Below are 18,471 nucleotides of genomic sequence, written 5' to 3'. Positions count from 1 at the left end.
TGGGTGGTTTGTAGTGGTGATTACTAACTGGGTTGTTTTTATCCCATGACTGTCTGCATCCCAAATGGCACCCTATTCCCTGTATACCTTTTGACCAGAGCCCATATATAGGAAATGGGGTCCAAAATGCCCCCCCATTTCCTACATCCTATTCCCTAAACAGAGCACTACTTTTTACCAGGGCCCATAGTGTCAAAGTAGTCTTTTAGAGAATAGGGTTGAGCAGCCTGTGTGTTTTAACTCCTGCTCAGGGAGAAGAGCAAGGCCACAGCCCAGCATGCTGCCAACCTAATGAAGAAGAAGATGGACCAGGAGCTGGTGGAGGAGAACCAGAGGCTGAAGGCAGAGCGAGAGACCCAGCGCAGGGAGGACCAGCTGAGAGACAGCCTCTCAGAGCTCCAGGTTGAACAAACAGAGGGGAGAGACACACTGACACACTCACACGGCAAGCTTTCCAGGGCATTAGTTATGTATGAGTATCGTCTTGTATTGTAATTTCAGAAGTTGAAAGAGGAGATTGCTAATTATGCCAAAGAGGCAGAGAGATGGAAGGTGGAGAGGAACACACTCCAGAACCAATCAGAGCAGCTGGAGAAACACCTGCAAGTTGCCAAACAGGAAGTGCAGGTGAGACTGGTGTCGTATGGAGCAGATTTCTACTAGTCAATTGTCCCTGAGCACCTGCTCATGAACACATAGCATTAAGAAGTCACCACAGCACATTAACGAGTCTACGTTCAACCCTCACCACAGCACATTAACGAGTCTACGTTCAACCCTCACCACAGCACATTAACGAGTCTACGTTCAACCCTCACCACAGCACATTCAACCCTCACCACAGCACATTAACGAGTCTACATTCAACCCTCACCACAGCACATTAACGAGTCTACATTCAACCCTCACCACAGCACATTAACGAGTCTACATTCAACCCTCACCACAGCACATTAACGAGTCTACATTCAACCCTCACCACAGCACATTAATGAGTCTACATTCAACCCTCACCACAGCACATTAATGAGTCTACATTCATCTCTCACCACAGCACATTAACGAGTCTACATTCAACCCTCACCACAGCACATTAACGAGTCTACATTCAACCCTCACCACAGCACATTCAACTCTCAACACAGCACATTCAACCCTCACCACAGCACATTAACAAGTCTACATTCAACCCTCACCACAGCACATTCAACCCTCACCACATTAACGAGTCTACATTCAACCCTCACCACATCACATTAACGAGTCTACGTTCAACCCTCACCACATCACATTAACGAGTCTATATTTAACCCTCACCACACCTAATCTATGGATTTCACATGACTGGAAATACAGATATGCATCTGTTGGTAACAGAAAAGGTTTAAAAAAAAGGTAGGGGCGTGATGGATCAGAGAACCAGTCAGTATCTGGAGTGACCACCATTTGCCTCATGCAGAGTGACACATCTCCTTCGCATAGAGTTGATCAGGCTGTTGATTGGCCTGTGGAACGTTGTCCCACTCATTAATGGCTGTGCGGAGTTGCTGGATATTGGAGGGAACTGGAACACGCTGTCGTACACATCGATCCAGAGCATCCCACACATGCTCAATGGGTGACATGTCTGGCAAGTATGAGGCAATGGAAGTACTGAGACATTCATCCGTGAAGAGAACACTTCTCCAGCATGCCAGTTGCCATCGAAGGTGAGTATTTACCCACTGAAGTCAGTTACGACAGAAAAACTGGTCAGATCAAGTCTCTGGTGAGGACGACGAGCACGCGGATAAGCTTCCCTGAGAAATTCTTTGGTTGTGCAAACCCACAGTTTCATCAAATTAAGAAGTTGGATGTGGAGGTCCTTGGCTGTCATGGTTACACAAGGTTTGTGGTTTTGAGGCCGGTTGGACGTACTGCAAATTCTCAAAAACTATGTTGCAGGTGGCTTACGGTAGAGGAATTAATATTAAATTCTCTGGCAACAGCTCTGGTGGACATTCCTGCAGTCAGCATGCCAATTGCATGCTCCCCCAAAACTTGAGACATCGGTGGCATTGTGTTGTGTGACAAAACTGCACATTTTAGAGTGGCTTTTTATTGTCCCCAGCACAAGGTGCACCTGTATAATGATCATGCTATTTAATACACTAATTGATATGCCACACCTGTCAGGTGGATGGATTATTTTGGCAAAGTAGAAATGCTCACTAACAGGGATGTAAACACATTTGTGCACAAAATCTGAGAAAAATAAGCTTTTTGTGCAGAAATTGTATATTTTATTTCAACTCATGAAACATGGGACCAACACTTTACATGTTGCGTTTATATTTTTGTTCAGTATATAATGCAAATGTTTGGCTTTGTCCTCAACAATGTTATTTTTTTTTTGGGCAGGGTCGTAAGTGTGGAAGGGACATGGTAGTGCAGGTATGAGGTTTTAAGGGGATAGACCTGGGTCTGGTTTCCCAAAAACATCTTAATGCTAAGTTCATCGATAGAACCTTCCTAGGAACATTGCTAAATCTCCCAGCTGTTTCCCAAACCATCGTTAGGACCTTCCTAGAAACATTGTTAAATCTCCCAGCTGTTTCCCAAACCATCGTTAGGACCTTCCTAGAAACATTGTTAAATCTCCCAGCTGTTTCCCCAAACCATCATTAGTAAAGTTGCACTTGAAAACTCACTTTGTTTTCGTCTGCCTCAGTCTTTACAAACCACTAAATGCCCTTACATTGATGACTTTTGCAATTTCAATCAGTTTCCCACGTTGATTTAACTTCATCACATAGATTTTTGGGGTTGAAATGGCATGGAAACCATGTTGATTCAACCAGATTTTGCCCAGTGGGCCGAGAGCAGCACTGCCTTTTCTTTCAGTATCAACACGTTGCCCAACGCACTTAGCGAATGCTCTTTCTACGTGGTGTTTTGGGAAACGCATCTTCGGCTGTTGCAGGAAAGATGCATCGTTAAAACACTTGTAAACCTAAATTCCAACGCTATCGGGAAGCCGGGCCCTGGGTTATAGTTAGAATGAATGTTATGAAAGACTGAAGGAACGTGAAGGTAGATAATGTGGCTAATTGGGGCGGCAGGGTAGCCTAGTGGTTAGAGGGTTGGACTAGTAACCGGAAGGTTGCAAGTTCAAACCCCTGAGCTGACAAGGTACAAATCTGTCGTTCTGCCCCTGAACAAGGCAGTTAACCCACTGTTCCTAGGCCGTCATTGAAAATAAGAATTTGTTCTTAACTGACTTGCCTGGTTAAATAAAGGTAAAATTTAAAAAATAATGTCCTCATTGGCGGCATAAACAATATAGCAGGTGTCTTGTGGATGTATTCCTCCTGTCACCATTTACTTTTTTTAAAGATAAAATAAATAAATAACACTATTGTTGGAAAAGTAAGCATTTTACTGTCAATCTACAGCTGTTGTTTCCAAAGCATGTGACATACGATTAGATTTGTGCTACTGTGTTGTCTGTCTTTGGTGTTTTGAATGCTTCTCCCTGTGTCTACTGTGTGTCTGTCTTTGGTGTTTTGAATGCTTCTCCCTGTGTCTACTGTGTGTCTGTCTTTGGTGTTTTGAATGCTTCTCCCTGTGTCTACTGTGTGTCTGTCTTTGGTGTTTTGAATGCTTCTCCCTGTGTCTACTGTGTCTGTCTTTGTTGTTTTGAATGCTTCTCCCTGTGTCTACTGTGTGTCTGTCTTTGGTGTTTTGAATGCTTCTCCCTGTGTCTACTGTGTGTCTGTCTTTGGTGTTTTGAATGCTTCTCCCTTTGTCTACTGTGTGTCTGTCTTTGGTGTTTTGAATGCTTCTCCCTGTGTTTAGGCTGTGAGGGGACAGTTAAAGAAGAAGGAGAAGCAAGTGGATAAGCTCCTGGACTCAGCGGTGGCTGAACGCTTCTGTCGACTGGCTGAGGGAGTCGATTCTCTGAGAGGATTAAGGTACTGTGATGGTCTGGGTTGCAAATAGCGCCCTATATAGTGCACTCTGTTCGAAAGTAGTGCACTATATGGTAATGAGGTATCATTTTCTGACCCCCCCCCCCCACACACACACACACCTCTCGAATTGGAATTATTTTATTATAGAATAACAAATATTAAGTAACAATGTTTTATTACATGTATTTATTTATACAATTCAACATTTCACATTGAGTTACTCTTTCTATTGATTTGCATTATCATGGTTTTATTTCTACTGGACAGAGAGAGAAACCCAGGTAACACGGATAGCGACAGCCTTACGGAGTCTATCAACATTGTCATAAACAACAGCATCTCTGCCCCGGTTGCCATGGAGAAGCTGGAGTCGGCATGGAGAGATTACAGCCTGGCTCAGGAGAAACTCGAGGCCTGTCAGACGGTCAGTCTGCATCCTACTGTTAATGTGTGCATCCTACTGTTAATGGGTGCATCCAAAATGGCACCCTATTCCCTATTTAGTGCACTACTTTAGACCAGGGCCCATAGTGGTCTAGTTGAAAGTAGTGCACTAAATCGGGAATAGGTTGCCATTTGGGACACAAAGACACGCGTCTCATCAGATCAGAATACAGTTTCTCATCAGTGAAATGACCATGTTTTGGCGTCCATTTTGCAGAAGGAGCAGCTTTGGGATCTGATAGACAACCGGAATAAGGTGCGAGGTGTTCTGACTGCCACTGTAGAGTCCTTCCTTCAGGAGGTTGAGTGTTTGCCAGTCAGACAACGCATGGACAAACTGGAGGTACTGAAAATGAAAACTAGGATTCTGTCATCTGAAAACATTCCAAATATGTGAAGTGGGTTTGTTATTTCTAGATGACCTCACAGGATTGGGGTTCTATCAAGGCTATCAGCTGAACATGCTCTGATGCATCAACATATAAGGATGTGGGCCAAATAGCACCCTATTCCCTACATAGTGCTCTATATAAGGTATTATTTGGGACGCGTGCTATGATCAAGCTGTTGTTCCCTTGTGTCCGTGTTCCAGGAGGTGAGCTCCTCCCTGACTGCAGTGTTTGGTCCAGCCTCTATGGAGGGGGATGTTGGACAGCAGGCCTTTGAGCAGTTCAGCCAGTGGAGGACTCAGAGGAGTCAGCTCACCAGCTCTGTCAGAGACGGGACGGACAAGGCCCTCCAGGCCCTGTGTACCTGGTCGGAGAACGTTGGCAAGGTACAGAATGACCCGGTACCGCTTTGGTTTGGGTGAACTGAGGATGAAGAAACTTAAAAAAGAGAGTCTGGGTTTATTTCTCCCAAGCTTTTGTGTGTACTGTGAAGGGTGGGAAGGGGAAACAACTGTTCTCTTTACTAAAGTGATTGAAGATTTGCCCACGGAAAATGATTTGACATGTAATTCTTCTCCAGCGGTCTTCCTGGGTATGGAACTGTACAGTTTGGGCAGGTTTCCCGGACACAGATTAAGCCTCGTGGACTAAGAAACATGTTCATGTTCAAAAGGTTTTTTTAGTTAAGCATTGGGCTTGTCTGGGAAATCCTAATCCTCCAATGTCCCTTCAGTTTTTCTGCCTGTCAGCTAACACAGTGGTGGGAGTGAATGACATCGTGGACGGAGTGAATGAGCTGCTGAAGCAGGCAGAGAACAACGTGGCCAAGGAGCTGGACTCTCCCCTGTCAGTCGGGGTGAGTTTGGGTGTGTCCCAAATGGCACCCTATTCCCTTTTTTATATATGTAGTTCACTACTTTTGACCAGGGCCCATATTTCACCTGTCCAGCTACATGTCAGTGAGTCTGATGGTGCTTTGAAGACAACTGGGAAACATGACGTCAGTGATCTTCAGGTCGGAAAGTTGGAGCTTTAGAAAGATGGCAGAGTTTCCTGACTTGGAATACTGAGTTGGATGTCCGTTCAAAACTACTAGCCCCCCCCCCCCCCCCCCCCCCAGTGGTCTTAAACACACTGAAGTCTGAGATTTCTCTGTTATTTTGAACACGGCATTACCTCATCGTCGTGTTTTTTTTTACTCTATTTGTTTGTTGTTGACTTATTTGTTTACTCAACAGGAGCAGAACAACCATGAGACCAAGGCAGTGTCCAATGCTTTCCACAAAGTCATGCAGCACATTCAGAGTGAGCAGAGTCTGCTGAGTGACATTATGGAGAAATATCTGCTCAACACCAAGGTGAGAGAATTGGTTTTGATGTTTAATGTGTTTACTTACCAGATTTTCCAGAAATCAAGGTTGGAAGATTCCCAGAATTGTGAGGGAATATGCAGGAAATCTGGAATCATCCAACCAAGATTTCTGGAAAACCTCAGTTTCCCTTAATGCTGCGACCCTGATCTGAGTAGATCTGAGTAGATCTTGCTGTTTGTCTTTAACCATATAGCTTCTCTTTCTGCTGTGTCAGAACACTAGCAGTCTGGAGATGTGCTCTTATCTCTCCAACTGATGTTTTCTCCTTTATCAAGGATGTTCTATTCCGTTTGTGTTCTATTCTATTCCGTTTGTGTTCTATTCTATTCCGTTTGTGTTCTATTCTATTCCGTTTGTGTTCTATTCTATTCCGTTTGTGTTCTATTCTATTCCGTTTGTGTTCTATTCTATTCCGTTTGTGTTCTATTCTATTCCGTTTGTGTTCTATTCTATTCCGTTTGTGTTCTATTCTATTCCGTTTGTGTTCTATTCTATTCCGTTTGTGTTCTATTCTATTCCGTTTGTGTTCTATTCTATTCCGTTTGTGTTCTATTCTATTCCGTTTGTGTTCTATTCCGTTTGTTTTGTGTTCTATTCCGTTTGTTTTGTGTTCTATTCCGTTTGTGTTCTATTCCGTTTGTTTTGTGTTCTATTCCGTTTGTGTTGCATTCCGTTTGTTCTATTCCGTTTGTGGTGCATTCCGTTTGTTCTATTCCGTTTGTGTTCTATTCCGTTTGTTTTGTGTTCTATTCCGTTTGTGTTCTATTCCGTTTGTTTTGTGTTCTATTCCGTTTGTGTTCTATTCCGTTTGTGGTGCATTCCGTTTGTGTTCTATTCCGTTTGTGGTGCATTCCGTTTGTGGTGCATTCCGTTTGTGTTGCAGTTTAAGGGTGAGATGCTACAGTGGCAGAATGCTAGCCCGACTCCAGACTCTCTGTTCTCTGTGAAGAAACGTATCCGCAGCCTGAGGGCTCAGCTGAGGTGGAGACAGGTGGAGGAGGCCAGTCTGGAGGAGGTGAGAGATGAGGAAGTCTATTTAGTGCACTACTTTTGACCATGGCTCATAAATCAAGCTGCAGTGGCAGTTGTACAGATCATTCATACAAACGGCTTTGACTTGTCAAACAGGGCAGAAAGCCAACACTATGTTTCCTTATTAATGCAATATGTTTCCCATTTCCTTATTAATTCAGCCATTTACTTAGATAACTAGCTAGTTCAATTTAAGGGTCACCCTAATGCAGAATTCTATGCTTTTCACACAGGGAAAGAAATATAAATCTCATAAGAAATATCTTGCTGCGTCTTGTAAATGCAGATATAAAATGCTTCTTATTGTAATTTCTGTTCGGCATCAAACTAATTTCGTTCTTCAGTTGCTCTTCTCCACTTGGATGAGAATTCAGGAACGGGCATTCTATCAGCAGACAGCGCTCTGACTGATGTGGAGCTACTGTTCTCCATCATTCTATCAGCAGACAGCACTCTGACTGATGTGGAGCTACTGTTCTCCATCATTCTATCAGCAGACAGCACTCTGACTGATGTGGAGCTACTGTTCTCCATCATTCTATCAGCAGACAGCACTCTGACTGATGTGTAGCTACTATTCTCCATCATTCTATCAGCAGACAGCACTCTGACTGATGTGGAGCTACTGTTCTCCATCATTCTATCAGCAGACAGCACTCTGACTGATGTGGAGCTACTGTTCTCCATCATTCTATCAGCAGACAGCACTCTGATGTGGAGCTACTGTTCTCCATCATTCTATCAGCAGACAGCACTCTGACTGATGTGGAGCTACTGTTCTCCATCATTCTATCAGCAGACAGCGCTCTGACTGATGTGTAGCTACTGTTCTCCATCATTCTATCAGCAGACAGCACTCTGACTGATGTGGAGCTACTGTTCTCCATCATTCTATCAGCAGACAGCACTCTGACTGATATGGAGCTACTGTTCTCCATCATTCTATCAGCAGACAGCACTCTGACTGATGTGGAGCTACTGTTCTCCATCATTCTATCAGCAGACAGCACTCTGATGTGGAGCTACTGTTCTCCATCATTCTATCAGCAGACAGCACTCTGACTGATGTGGAGCTACTGTTCTCCATCATTCTATCAGCAGACAGCACTCTGACTGATGTGGAGCTACTGTTCTCCATCATTCTATCAGCAGACAGCACTCTGACTGATGTGGAGCTACTGTTCTCCGGTACTTTTCTCAGGGTAGCCAGTCATTTTTCACCATTAAAATGCCAGGTTAACTTTAAACAAAACATTAGGAAATTTAGCTTGCTACATTCTTTCTATGATAAACATTAGAAATATGATGGTCATGCATTGTTTTTTGCAACAACAAAAAATACCTAGCTTTTTCATTGAAAGCTCATTTACTTGTGTGTCTGCCAGCCAAATAGTGTTACACTTCTGTTGTAAATTACGCTATTGTCTGATGAATGTGTTGTACTAATGTATTGTCTGATGAATGTGTTGTACTAATGTAGTGTCTGATGAATGTGTTGTACTAATGTAGTGTCTGATGAATGTGTTGTACTAATGTATTGTCTGATGAATGTGTTGTACTAATGTATTGTCTGATGAATGTGTTGTACTAATGTATTGTCTGATGAATGTGTTGTACTAATGTATTGTCTGATGAATGTGTTGCACCAATGTATTGTCTGATGAAGGTGTACTAATGTAGTGTCTGATGAATGTGTTGTACTAATGTAGTGTCTGATGAAGATGTTGTACTAATGTAGTGTCTGATGAAGATGTTGTACTAATGTAGTGTCTGATGAAGGTGTTGTACTAATGTAGTGTCTGATGAAGGTGTTGTGCTAATGTAGTGTCTGATGAAGGTGTTGTACTAATGTAGTGTCTGATGAAGGTGTTGTACTAATGTAGTGTCTGATGAAGGTGTTGTACTAATGTAGTGTCTGATGAAGGTGTTGTACTAATGTAGTGTCTGATGAAGGTGTTGTACTAATGTAGTGTCTGATGAAGGTGTTGTACTAATGTAGTGTCTGAAGGTGTTGTACTAATGTAGTGTCTGATGAAGGTGTTGTACTAATGTAGTGTCTGATGAAGGTGTTGTACTAATGTAGTGTCTGATGAAGGTGTTGTGCTAATGTAGTGTCTGAAGGTGTTGTACTAATGTAGTGTCTGAAGGTGTTGTACTAATGTAGTGTCTGATGAAGGTGTTGTACTAATGTAGTGTCTGATGAAGGTGTTGTACTAATGTAGTGTCTGATGAAGGTGTTGTACTAATGTAGTGTCTGATGAAGGTGTTGTACTAATGTAGTGTCTGATGAAGGTGTTGTGCTAATGTAGTGTCTGAAGGTGTTGTACTAATGTAGTGTCTGAAGGTGTTGTACTAATGTAGTGTCTGATGAAGGTGTTGTACTAATGTAGTGTCTGATGAAGGTGTTGTACTAATGTAGTGTCTGAATGTGTTGTACTAATGTAGTGTCTGATGAAGGTGTTGTGCTAATGTAGTGTCTGAAGGTGTTGTACTAATGTAGTGTCTGAAGGTGTTGTACTAATGTAGTGTCTGATGAAGGTGTTGTACTAATGTAGTGTCTGAATGTGTTGTACTAATGTAGTGTCTGATGAAGGTGTTGTACTAATGTAGTGTCTGAATGTGTTGTACTAATGTAGTGTCTGATGAAGGTGTTGTACTAATGTAGTGTCTGAATGTGTTGTACTAATGTATTCTGTGAAGGAAAACTAGTTTCATGCCCCTGATCACTATTGAAGCAAAACAAACAAAGACTTTCAATATAAAACTGGTTCATGTCAACACACAGCTGGTTCATGTCAACACACAGCTGGTTCATGTCAACACACAGCTGGTTCATGTCAACACACAGCTGGTTCATGTCAACACACAGCTGGTTCATGTCAACACACAGCTGGTTCATGTCAACACACAGCTGGACTCACCAGCTCCCGCTTTCTCCTGTTGTGCTATTTCCAAACAAACACGTGACTGTCTCAATGGTTCTGGGGAACTACGGTGAGCTTCATAATGTACAATAATGTGACTGTCTCAACGGTTCTGGGGAACTACGGTGAGCTTCATAATGTACAATAATGTGACTGGCTCAACGGTTCTGGGGAACTACGGTGAGCTTCATAATGTGACAGGTGAAATGATCAATGCCATCTGCTTTATCTCCTAACATATTGCACAAGTTGACTGCAGGTATTTACTTAAGTAGCTACAAATATAGTTCTGTATTGAAACACTTCAACTTCCAGTAATAACACCATCATATCACAAAAATATGTACAAAAACACAGACTGATCAGCCTGCTCTGCACTAATACTATGGCTGAACTTGTTGTAGATGATGAAAGTGGAGACATGGAGAATAGTTCTGTATTGAACCCCCCCCCCCCCCCCCTGGTATACGGTATACCGGCCAAGCCTATAGGATGCCGTTTGGAACACAGTCCCAGAACAGCTGGCTTGTCTGCATAGGATACCCAGCTCAATTTGTATAGTTATAATGGCAGAATGATTTCCTGTGAATGCAGTAGTGATTAGAGTGGTAATATAGCAAAGGGAGGTTTATTCATGGTTTCTCCTGTCAGGCTGAAGACTTTGACCTAACGGAGATTCTGAAGAAGAAGGAAGAGATTGCTGAGACCAGAAACACTCTTTTCCATGAAATCGGTCAAGAAAGAAAAGAATATGTACGTTACATGTTCCAACATCTTTCTATTATTCTAATTCTGTCATTTATATGTTCTGTCATTCTAATTCTGTCATTCTAATTCTGTCATTTATATGTTCTGTCATTCTAATTCTGTCATTCTAATTCTGTCATTTATATGTTCTGTCATTCTAATTCTGTCATTTATATGTTCTGTCATTCTAATTCTGTCATTCTAATTCTGTCATTTATATGTTCTGTCATTCTAATTCTGTCATTCTAATTATGTCATTTATATGTTCTGTCATTCTAATTCTGTCATTCTGATTCTGTCATTTATATGTTCTGTCATTGTAATTCTGTGTTCCAACTAAGTCCAGGAACACTTCCACAAAGTGTAAGTTCCACTCATCACACCCCTCACTAATAGCTCTGTGTCATGTTTGTGTTGTAGATGAAGCTCAGTGCTGTGGCTGAAGGCTGCTGTCCTGAGCTCCCCCTGCTCTACCCTGAGGCAGACATCCACAGCCACATGGTGAGACACAACCTGAGTCCTGACTGATCCAACTATACCTCTGTACAAGACCATATGGAAACCAGGACATGGTCACATTGTGCTGCAGTTCTGTCCCCTAGTGGAGATCTGTGAATGTGTCCAGTGTTATTTCACTGTGTTCCTAATTACCATGTTCTCATCACGTATGTATTATTAGCAGCACCTACGTATTTCACAGATGTGAGTATGATGACCACAACCGTGTGTGTGTGTGTGTGTGTGTGTGCAGAGCTCTGGAGGTCTGGTGGTGAAGAGTCTGGACAGGGACATGTTTGACGCTGAGCCCATGAAGGAGCTGAGTGGACGCAGGCCTCTGGTCTGTACTGAGTTCCAGGGACAGAGGGTCATACTCAAGGTAACCCCTTTTTCACACACCTTATTAGGTCTACGTCCCAAATAGGACCCTATTCTCTATATAGTGCACTACTTTTGACTAGGGGCCCATAGCGTTCTGGTTAAAAGTAGTGCACTATATATGGAATAGGGTGCCATATGGGAGTTAGAGTTCCACATTTACACAATGTTTTTAACCTGTAAGACTGTCAGGCCCAAATGTGAGCAAACATTTTGAAACAGAATGATTGTTCTTTTTGAACATGTTCAGGTATTACTGTTCCTGTTTAAAGACGTGTTGATCTCGTTTAGTGCCAACTGAAAGACCCTGGTCTTTTGACAGAGGTTTAGCTGTTATCCTTATTGGTGGTTTGTGTCTGGTTTCCCTGTCAGGGTTACACTGTGAATGAGGAGGCAGAGGCCAGAGTGTTGGAGAGAACCACCCAGTTTCACAGAACCAGGACTCAGCGGGAGAGTCAGACTGACACTGGAATACTCCCTCTTCTGGCACTGTTCTTTAGCAAGGTACTGCTCACTCAGCTTCCCTGTCTCGACCCAGTCACTAAGCTTCATATGTCTTCCTGTCTTACAAGCCACATGTTTCATGATCTGAGGAACTTGACTTAGACTTAAAGCCTATTTATGCATGATCTGAAAATGCGGTCGGAGGCTTCGTATGGAGGGTGTGATGTAATTGCGGAGCCTTCTGAGGCGTGCAAATCAAATCCAATTTTATTTGTCACATACACATGGTTAGCAGATGTTAATGCGAGTGTAGCGAAATGCTTGTGCTTCTAGTTCCGACAATGCAGTAATAATCCAACAAGTAATCTAACTAACAATTCCAAAAAAAACTATTGTCTTATACACAGTTTAAGGGGATAAAGAATATGTACATAAAGATATATGAATGAGTGATGGTACAGAGCAGCATAGGCAAGATACAGTAGATGGTATCGAGTACAGTATATACATATGAGATGAGTACAGAGGCCAAGTCAAGCTCTGTACCGCATCGCCGTGAGCCTCCCAAATTTTGTAACAATGCAGAGGGCTCTGTTTAGCTCTGCGTTGACATGATTGGTTGACAGTAGGTGGGGGCGTTACGTCCTGTATAAACACACACATTTCCTTCACAACAGCTCTGCTCCCCTAAGCGGGGGAAGTATGAAAGCCCTGAAGTCTGTGGAGGCTACATCGTAGGGAATGTTGTACAACCACTTCAGATGTCTGATTGACCAGGCAGCACATTTTAGAGAGGTCGTGTTCTCCATTTGTCATGATGTCACTATGAACCCTTCTCTTTTAGTCAGACCCTCTTGCGTATGTGATGGTGCCATACTTCCCCAATGGAAGTCTCTGGAATGTTCAGGCTGCCAAACCCCTAACTGCCTCAGTGAGTTCTCTCGACTACCTTCCTCATATTTCACGTTTAGAGTTACAAAACTCCTTCAAAATTCCCAGGTTTCCAGAAATCTCAGTTGGAGGAGTCCCTTTCTTCCAATAGAGTTTTCTGGAAAATCGGGCAGTTTTGGAACCTTATTCACATGCCCTTGTTTTGTAGTAGTAGAACACATTGACCTACTGTCCCATCTCTCCCATCAGGAGACTGGTAGTATAACACATTGACCTACTGTCCTGTCTCTCCCATCAGGATACTGGTAGTATAACACATTGACCTACTGTCCTGTCTCCCATCAGGAGACTGGTAGTGTAACACATTGACCTACTGTCCTGTCTCTCGCATCAGACTGGTAGTATAACACATTGACCTACTGTCCTGTCTCTCCCATCAGACTGGTAGTATAACACATTGACCTACTGTCCTGTCTCTCCCATCAGACTGGTAGTATAACACATTGACCTACTGTCCTGTCTCTCCCATCAGACTGGTAGTATAACACATTGACCTACTGTCCTGTCTTTCCCATCAGACTGGTAGTATAACACATTGACCTACTGTCCTGTCTCTCCCATCAGGAGACTGGTAGTATAACACATTGACCTACTGTCCTGTCTCTCCCATCAGGAGACTGTGAAGGTGATGAGAGGCGTGGCCAGGGGCCTCCAGGCCCTCCACGCTGCAGGCGTCACACATGCCTCCCTCAACCCCAACAACGTCTTCGTCCTCCACCGACACCAAGGCATGGTGGGAGACTACGACTTCATAAAGACTCCTGTGAGTAGCCTTTCCTCCATCCTAACTTGGAGGCTAAAGAAACGCACACCTGTTTAGGAGAGGTGCTGGCTAGCGGAGTAGAACACCTGTTTAGGAGAGGTGCTGGCTAGCGGAGGAGTAGAACACCTGTTTAGGAGAGGTGCTGGCTAGCGGAGTAGAAGAACACCTGTTTAGGAGAGGTGCTGGCTAGCGGAGTAGAACACCTGTTTAGGAGAGGTGCTGGCTAGTGGAGTAGAACACCTGTTTAGGAGAGGTGCTGGCTAGCGGAGGAGTAGAACACCTGTTTAGGTGAGGTGCTGGCTAGCGGAGGAGTAGAACACCTGTTTAGGTGAGGTGCTGGCTAGCGGAGGAGTAGAACACCTGTTTAGGAGAGGTGCTGGCTAGAGGAGGAGTAGAACACCTGTTTAGGAGAGGTGCTGGCTAGCGGAGGAGTAGAACACTTGTTTAGGAGAGGTGCTGGCTAGCGGAGGAGTAGAACACCTGTTTAGGTGAGGTGCTGGCTAGCGGAGGAGTAGAACACCTGTTTAGGTGAGGTGCTGGCTAGCGGAGGAGTAGAACACCTGTTTAGGAGAGGTGCTGTCTAGCGGAGGAGTAGAACACCTGTTTAGGAGAGGTGCTGTCTAGCGGAGGAGTAGAACACTTGTTTAGGAGAGGTGCTGGCTAGCGGAGGAGTAGAACACTTGTTTAGGAGAGGTGCTGGCTAGCGGAGGAGTAGAACACTTGTTTAGGAGAGGTGCTGGCTAGCGGAGGAGTAGAACACTTGTTTAGGAGAGGTGCTGGCTAGCGGAGGAGTAGAACACTTCAAATTAAAGGAGAACTGCACACTAGGAGCTCAGATGTAATAACCTAATAACCAACGTTTCAACAGACAAGCTGTCTTCATCAGGGTATAATGACAGACACTGTGGGGTCACTAGTTTATATAGTGTCAAAGGACACACACAGGTGTCTGTAATCATGGCCGGGTGTGGCCTGATATCACTGGTTAATTCTCAGATATAAAATAACATACCAAAACATGAATGGACAGCACAACCCTAATTTACCACATCTCTCTCATCAAACAAAAACAACTGTTTCCCCCCTCCATTTTAAATACACTATCTCATGTACCTTGGTTTATTTTACACCTGTCTGAATGAGCCCTGGTTGTTTCATGGTTGTACGTACCATGTTGGTTCCAGGTACAGAGGGCAGTGGACAGTGGGATGGTGGCCGGCTCTATCAGCCTGGTGGCCCCGGAGCTCCGTCAGACACAAGGCACACCTCCTACTCCAGCCTGTGACATGTACTCCTACGGCTGCCTGCTGTTCTGGGTAAAACACCTTCATGTTGCCCTCTCTGTAGATCAGCCCAGGTCTCTGTATAACACAAGATGGATGGCTCTATAGCTCGGGGTCAAGCAGCTTTGGGACAGAGTGGAATACAGCAGGAATTGATATGTATTCTAAGGGGTTTCAGGGAAACTCTGACATGTCATACAGGAGTAATTATTAGCAGAAGTTAATGATAGCATTGAATATTTATCTGGAGAGACTCGAGGAGATGTGAACAATAGACTTGTTGAAAAGAAGCTCCCAGTAAGCAGTTGGGTCCATACCATTTTATTTTTTGGCTTCAACAACTCTATTTGCAGCTGCATGCCCCAGGGTTCAACGGGGATCTGGATAGTGGAAGCAGACTGGCCCTGGATATCAGCGGAGTGAAACTGGTCAGTAACCCTGATGGCCTTTTCATGTTTCAATTCATTTAGAATGCATTTTAGTTTTGCTCCCAAAGTGCAGGTCAGTTTTAATTAGGAGAATAATACATGTCATTTTTAAGTCGTTTTCCATTGAAAGACGGTCACAAAGTGCTGAAAGGATGTTGTGTGTCCTCTTGTCCAGGAGGACAATCTCCAAGCCCTGCTGTCTAAGCTGCTGGTGTGTGTTGGAAGACTGACTGCTGCTGAGACCCTGGCTGATGACTACTTCCTGTCTGACCAGTAACCAGGCAACCGGTACATACTGGGATAGTTTGGTCGACAGTTTTACCAGCCTGGGTAACGTCTGTTTAGCTAACATTCCACTCCGTGACATGCCAAATATGGTTTACCAGTACCCAGACTACATCAATACTACAATGTTTTGTTGATCTCCCAATATAAAAGCACAATATATTTGTCAGTCTGCTGATTTAAAAGCACAGTATCATGTTGTTTAACTGTATATTCTTTTGATGTTGGAGTACCCTGTCTTGCAGTTGTCACTTTCTAGAGTAAATAAAATACACGTTCTGACATGGACCTGATCTGTATGGACCTGGTCTGTATGGACCTGGTCTCATTTAGAACTCAAAGGGAACCACCACCAGCACAATGCTTTCGGTTCTAAGACGTTAGTTAGAGTTTTTGCTGCTGTGTACTCTTTAACACTAGTTCTGTGCTCTGTTGCTGACTGTCTCCTGACTTGCCTGATCGGGATGTTGTCAGCATCAATCTACTGTAAAATCTCTGAAAATCCCTTGGAAAACGCTCCCCCGAGAAAATTGTTATCATTACATGTTTTCTCACCCTTCACTGGTTGAAAACTATGGTCAGATTTTTGTGCCCCCTACGTGCCCCTATTTTACAGAACTGCGGGTTGATGGTTTTGCACTCTCTAAATGTCCTTTGATTTGGAGAGATTCATTAGAAGTGGAGCTTTTTTTGTTGTCTATTTTCCATCTGTCAAAACACAATGTTCATATTGTATTTTTGCCTCATTCTCATCATTTAATTTCATATCCTCATCATTTAATTTCATATCCTCATCATTTAATTTCATATCCTCATCATTTAATTTCATATCCTCATCATTTAATTTCATATCCAAACTGCTGGAGTAAAAATACTAAAGCTGTTTTGCTTCAATGCCTCATTCCATATGGAGCCTGATGTGTATATGGGCTTGTCCTTATCTGGGGATGACTTCCTTAATCTTTGTTGTTCTGATGTGGAACATCAGGCTTCCATGAGAGAGGACTACTGCTGCTCATCTTCTGCCTGTCTGGGAATGGTTACTTCCTTGTTGTTCTGATGTGGAACATCAGTCTTCCATGAGAGAGGACTACTGCTGCCCATCTTCTGCCTATCTGGGAATGGTTACTTCCTTAATCCTTGTTGTTCTGAACCATTCCCTCCGCAAGGCAATTAAACAAGCTAAGTGTCAGTATAGTCAAAGTAGAGTTGCAATTCAACGGCTCAGACACAAGAGGTATGTGGCAGGGTCTACAGTCAATCACGGACTACAAAAGAAAAACCAGCCCCGTCGCGGACCACGATGCCTTGCTCCCAGACAGACTAAACAACAACTTTGCTCGCTTTGAGGACAATACAGTGCCACTGACACGGCCCGCAACCAAAACCTGCAGGCTCTCCTTCACTGTAGCCAACGTGAGTAAAACATTTAAACGTGTTAACCCTCGCAAGGCTGCAGGCCCAGACGGCATCCCCAGCCGCGTCCTCAGACAATGCGCAGACCAGCTGGCTGGTGTTTACAGACATATTCAATCAATCCTTATCCCAGTTTGCTGTTCCCATATGCTTCAAGAGGGCCACCATTGTTCCTGTTCCCAAGAAAGCTAAGGTAACTGAGCTAAATGACTACCGCCCTGTAGCTCTCACTTCCGTCATCATGAAGTGCTTTGAGAGACTAGTCAAGGACCATATCACCTCCACCCTACCTGACACCCTAGACCCACTCCAATTTGCTTACCGCCCCAATAGGTCCACAGACGACGCAATCGCCATCACACTGCCCTGACCCATCTGGACAAGAGGAATACCTATGTAAGAATGCTGTTTATCAGCTCAGCATTTAACACCATAGTACCCTGCAAACTCGTCATTAAGCTCGAGACCCTGGGTCTCGACCCCGCCCTGTGCAACTGGGTCCTGGACTTCCTGACGGGCCGCCCCCAGGTGGTGAGGGTAACAACATCTCCACCCTGCTGATCCTCAACACTGGGTCCCCACAAGGGTGTGTTCTCAGCCCTCTCCTATACTCCCTGTTCACCCACGACTGTGTGGCCATGCACGCCTCCAACTCAATCATCAAGTTTGCAGACGACACTAGAGTGGTAGGCTTGATTACCAACAACGACGAGACGGCCTACAGAGAGGAGGTGAGGGCCCTTGGGAGTGTGGTGTTCTTGAAAATAACCTCACACTCAACGTCAACTAAACTAAGGAGATTTATCGTGGACTTCAGGAAACAGCAGAGGGACCAGCCCCCTATCTACATTGACGGGATAGTAGTGGAGAGGGTGGAAAGTTTTAAGTTCCTCGGCGTACACATCACGGACAAACTGAATTGGTCCACCCACTCAGGCAGAGTGGTGAAGAAGGCGCAGCAGCGCCTCTTCAACCTCAGGAGGCGGAAGAAATTTGGCTTGTCACCAAAAACACTCACAAACTTTTACAGATGCACAATCGAGAGCATCCTGTAGGGCTGTATCACTACCTGGGACAGCAGCTGCTCTGCCCACAACTGTAAGGCTCTCCAGAGGGTAGTGAGGTCTGCACAATGCAAACTACCTGCCCTCCAGGACACCTAC

At 44.1% G+C, this 18,471-nt stretch overlaps 1 protein-coding gene across 3 annotated transcripts in view; it reads left to right on the top strand.

Moving 5' to 3' along the window:
- The window catches only part of LOC109884493 (serine/threonine-protein kinase 31), a 34,543-nt gene extending 18,363 nt beyond the window's left edge, over nt 1-16,180 (top strand). For 2 of the 3 annotated variants that reach the window (XM_031820538.1, XM_031820537.1), the window contains 19 exons: nt 252-402; nt 502-627; nt 2,401-2,433; nt 3,838-3,953; nt 4,221-4,377; nt 4,615-4,740; nt 4,990-5,172; nt 5,520-5,642; nt 6,025-6,144; nt 7,043-7,174; nt 10,767-10,868; nt 11,283-11,363; nt 11,614-11,739; nt 12,111-12,242; nt 13,027-13,113; nt 13,747-13,896; nt 15,081-15,212; nt 15,533-15,607; nt 15,783-16,180. In XM_031820538.1, the coding sequence (XP_031676398.1) occupies nt 252-402; nt 502-627; nt 2,401-2,433; nt 3,838-3,953; nt 4,221-4,377; nt 4,615-4,740; nt 4,990-5,172; nt 5,520-5,642; nt 6,025-6,144; nt 7,043-7,174; nt 10,767-10,868; nt 11,283-11,363; nt 11,614-11,739; nt 12,111-12,242; nt 13,027-13,113; nt 13,747-13,896; nt 15,081-15,212; nt 15,533-15,607; nt 15,783-15,884 (2,254 nt within the window). In that variant the 3' untranslated portion in view covers nt 15,885-16,180. The remainder of the gene's footprint in view (nt 1-251; nt 403-501; nt 628-2,400; nt 2,434-3,837; nt 3,954-4,220; nt 4,378-4,614; nt 4,741-4,989; nt 5,173-5,519; nt 5,643-6,024; nt 6,145-7,042; nt 7,175-10,766; nt 10,869-11,282; nt 11,364-11,613; nt 11,740-12,110; nt 12,243-13,026; nt 13,114-13,746; nt 13,897-15,080; nt 15,213-15,532; nt 15,608-15,782) is intronic. The other variant, XM_031820539.1, reaches the window with a different exon arrangement.
- Nucleotides 16,181-18,471: the final 2,291 nt, after the last annotated feature.

This window comes from Oncorhynchus kisutch, unplaced genomic scaffold (assembly GCF_002021735.2).
Source record: "Oncorhynchus kisutch isolate 150728-3 unplaced genomic scaffold, Okis_V2 scaffold3465, whole genome shotgun sequence".
Classification (NCBI taxonomy): Eukaryota; Metazoa; Chordata; class Actinopteri; order Salmoniformes; family Salmonidae; genus Oncorhynchus; species Oncorhynchus kisutch.
This window is presented reverse-complemented; position numbering and strand designations above follow the sequence as displayed.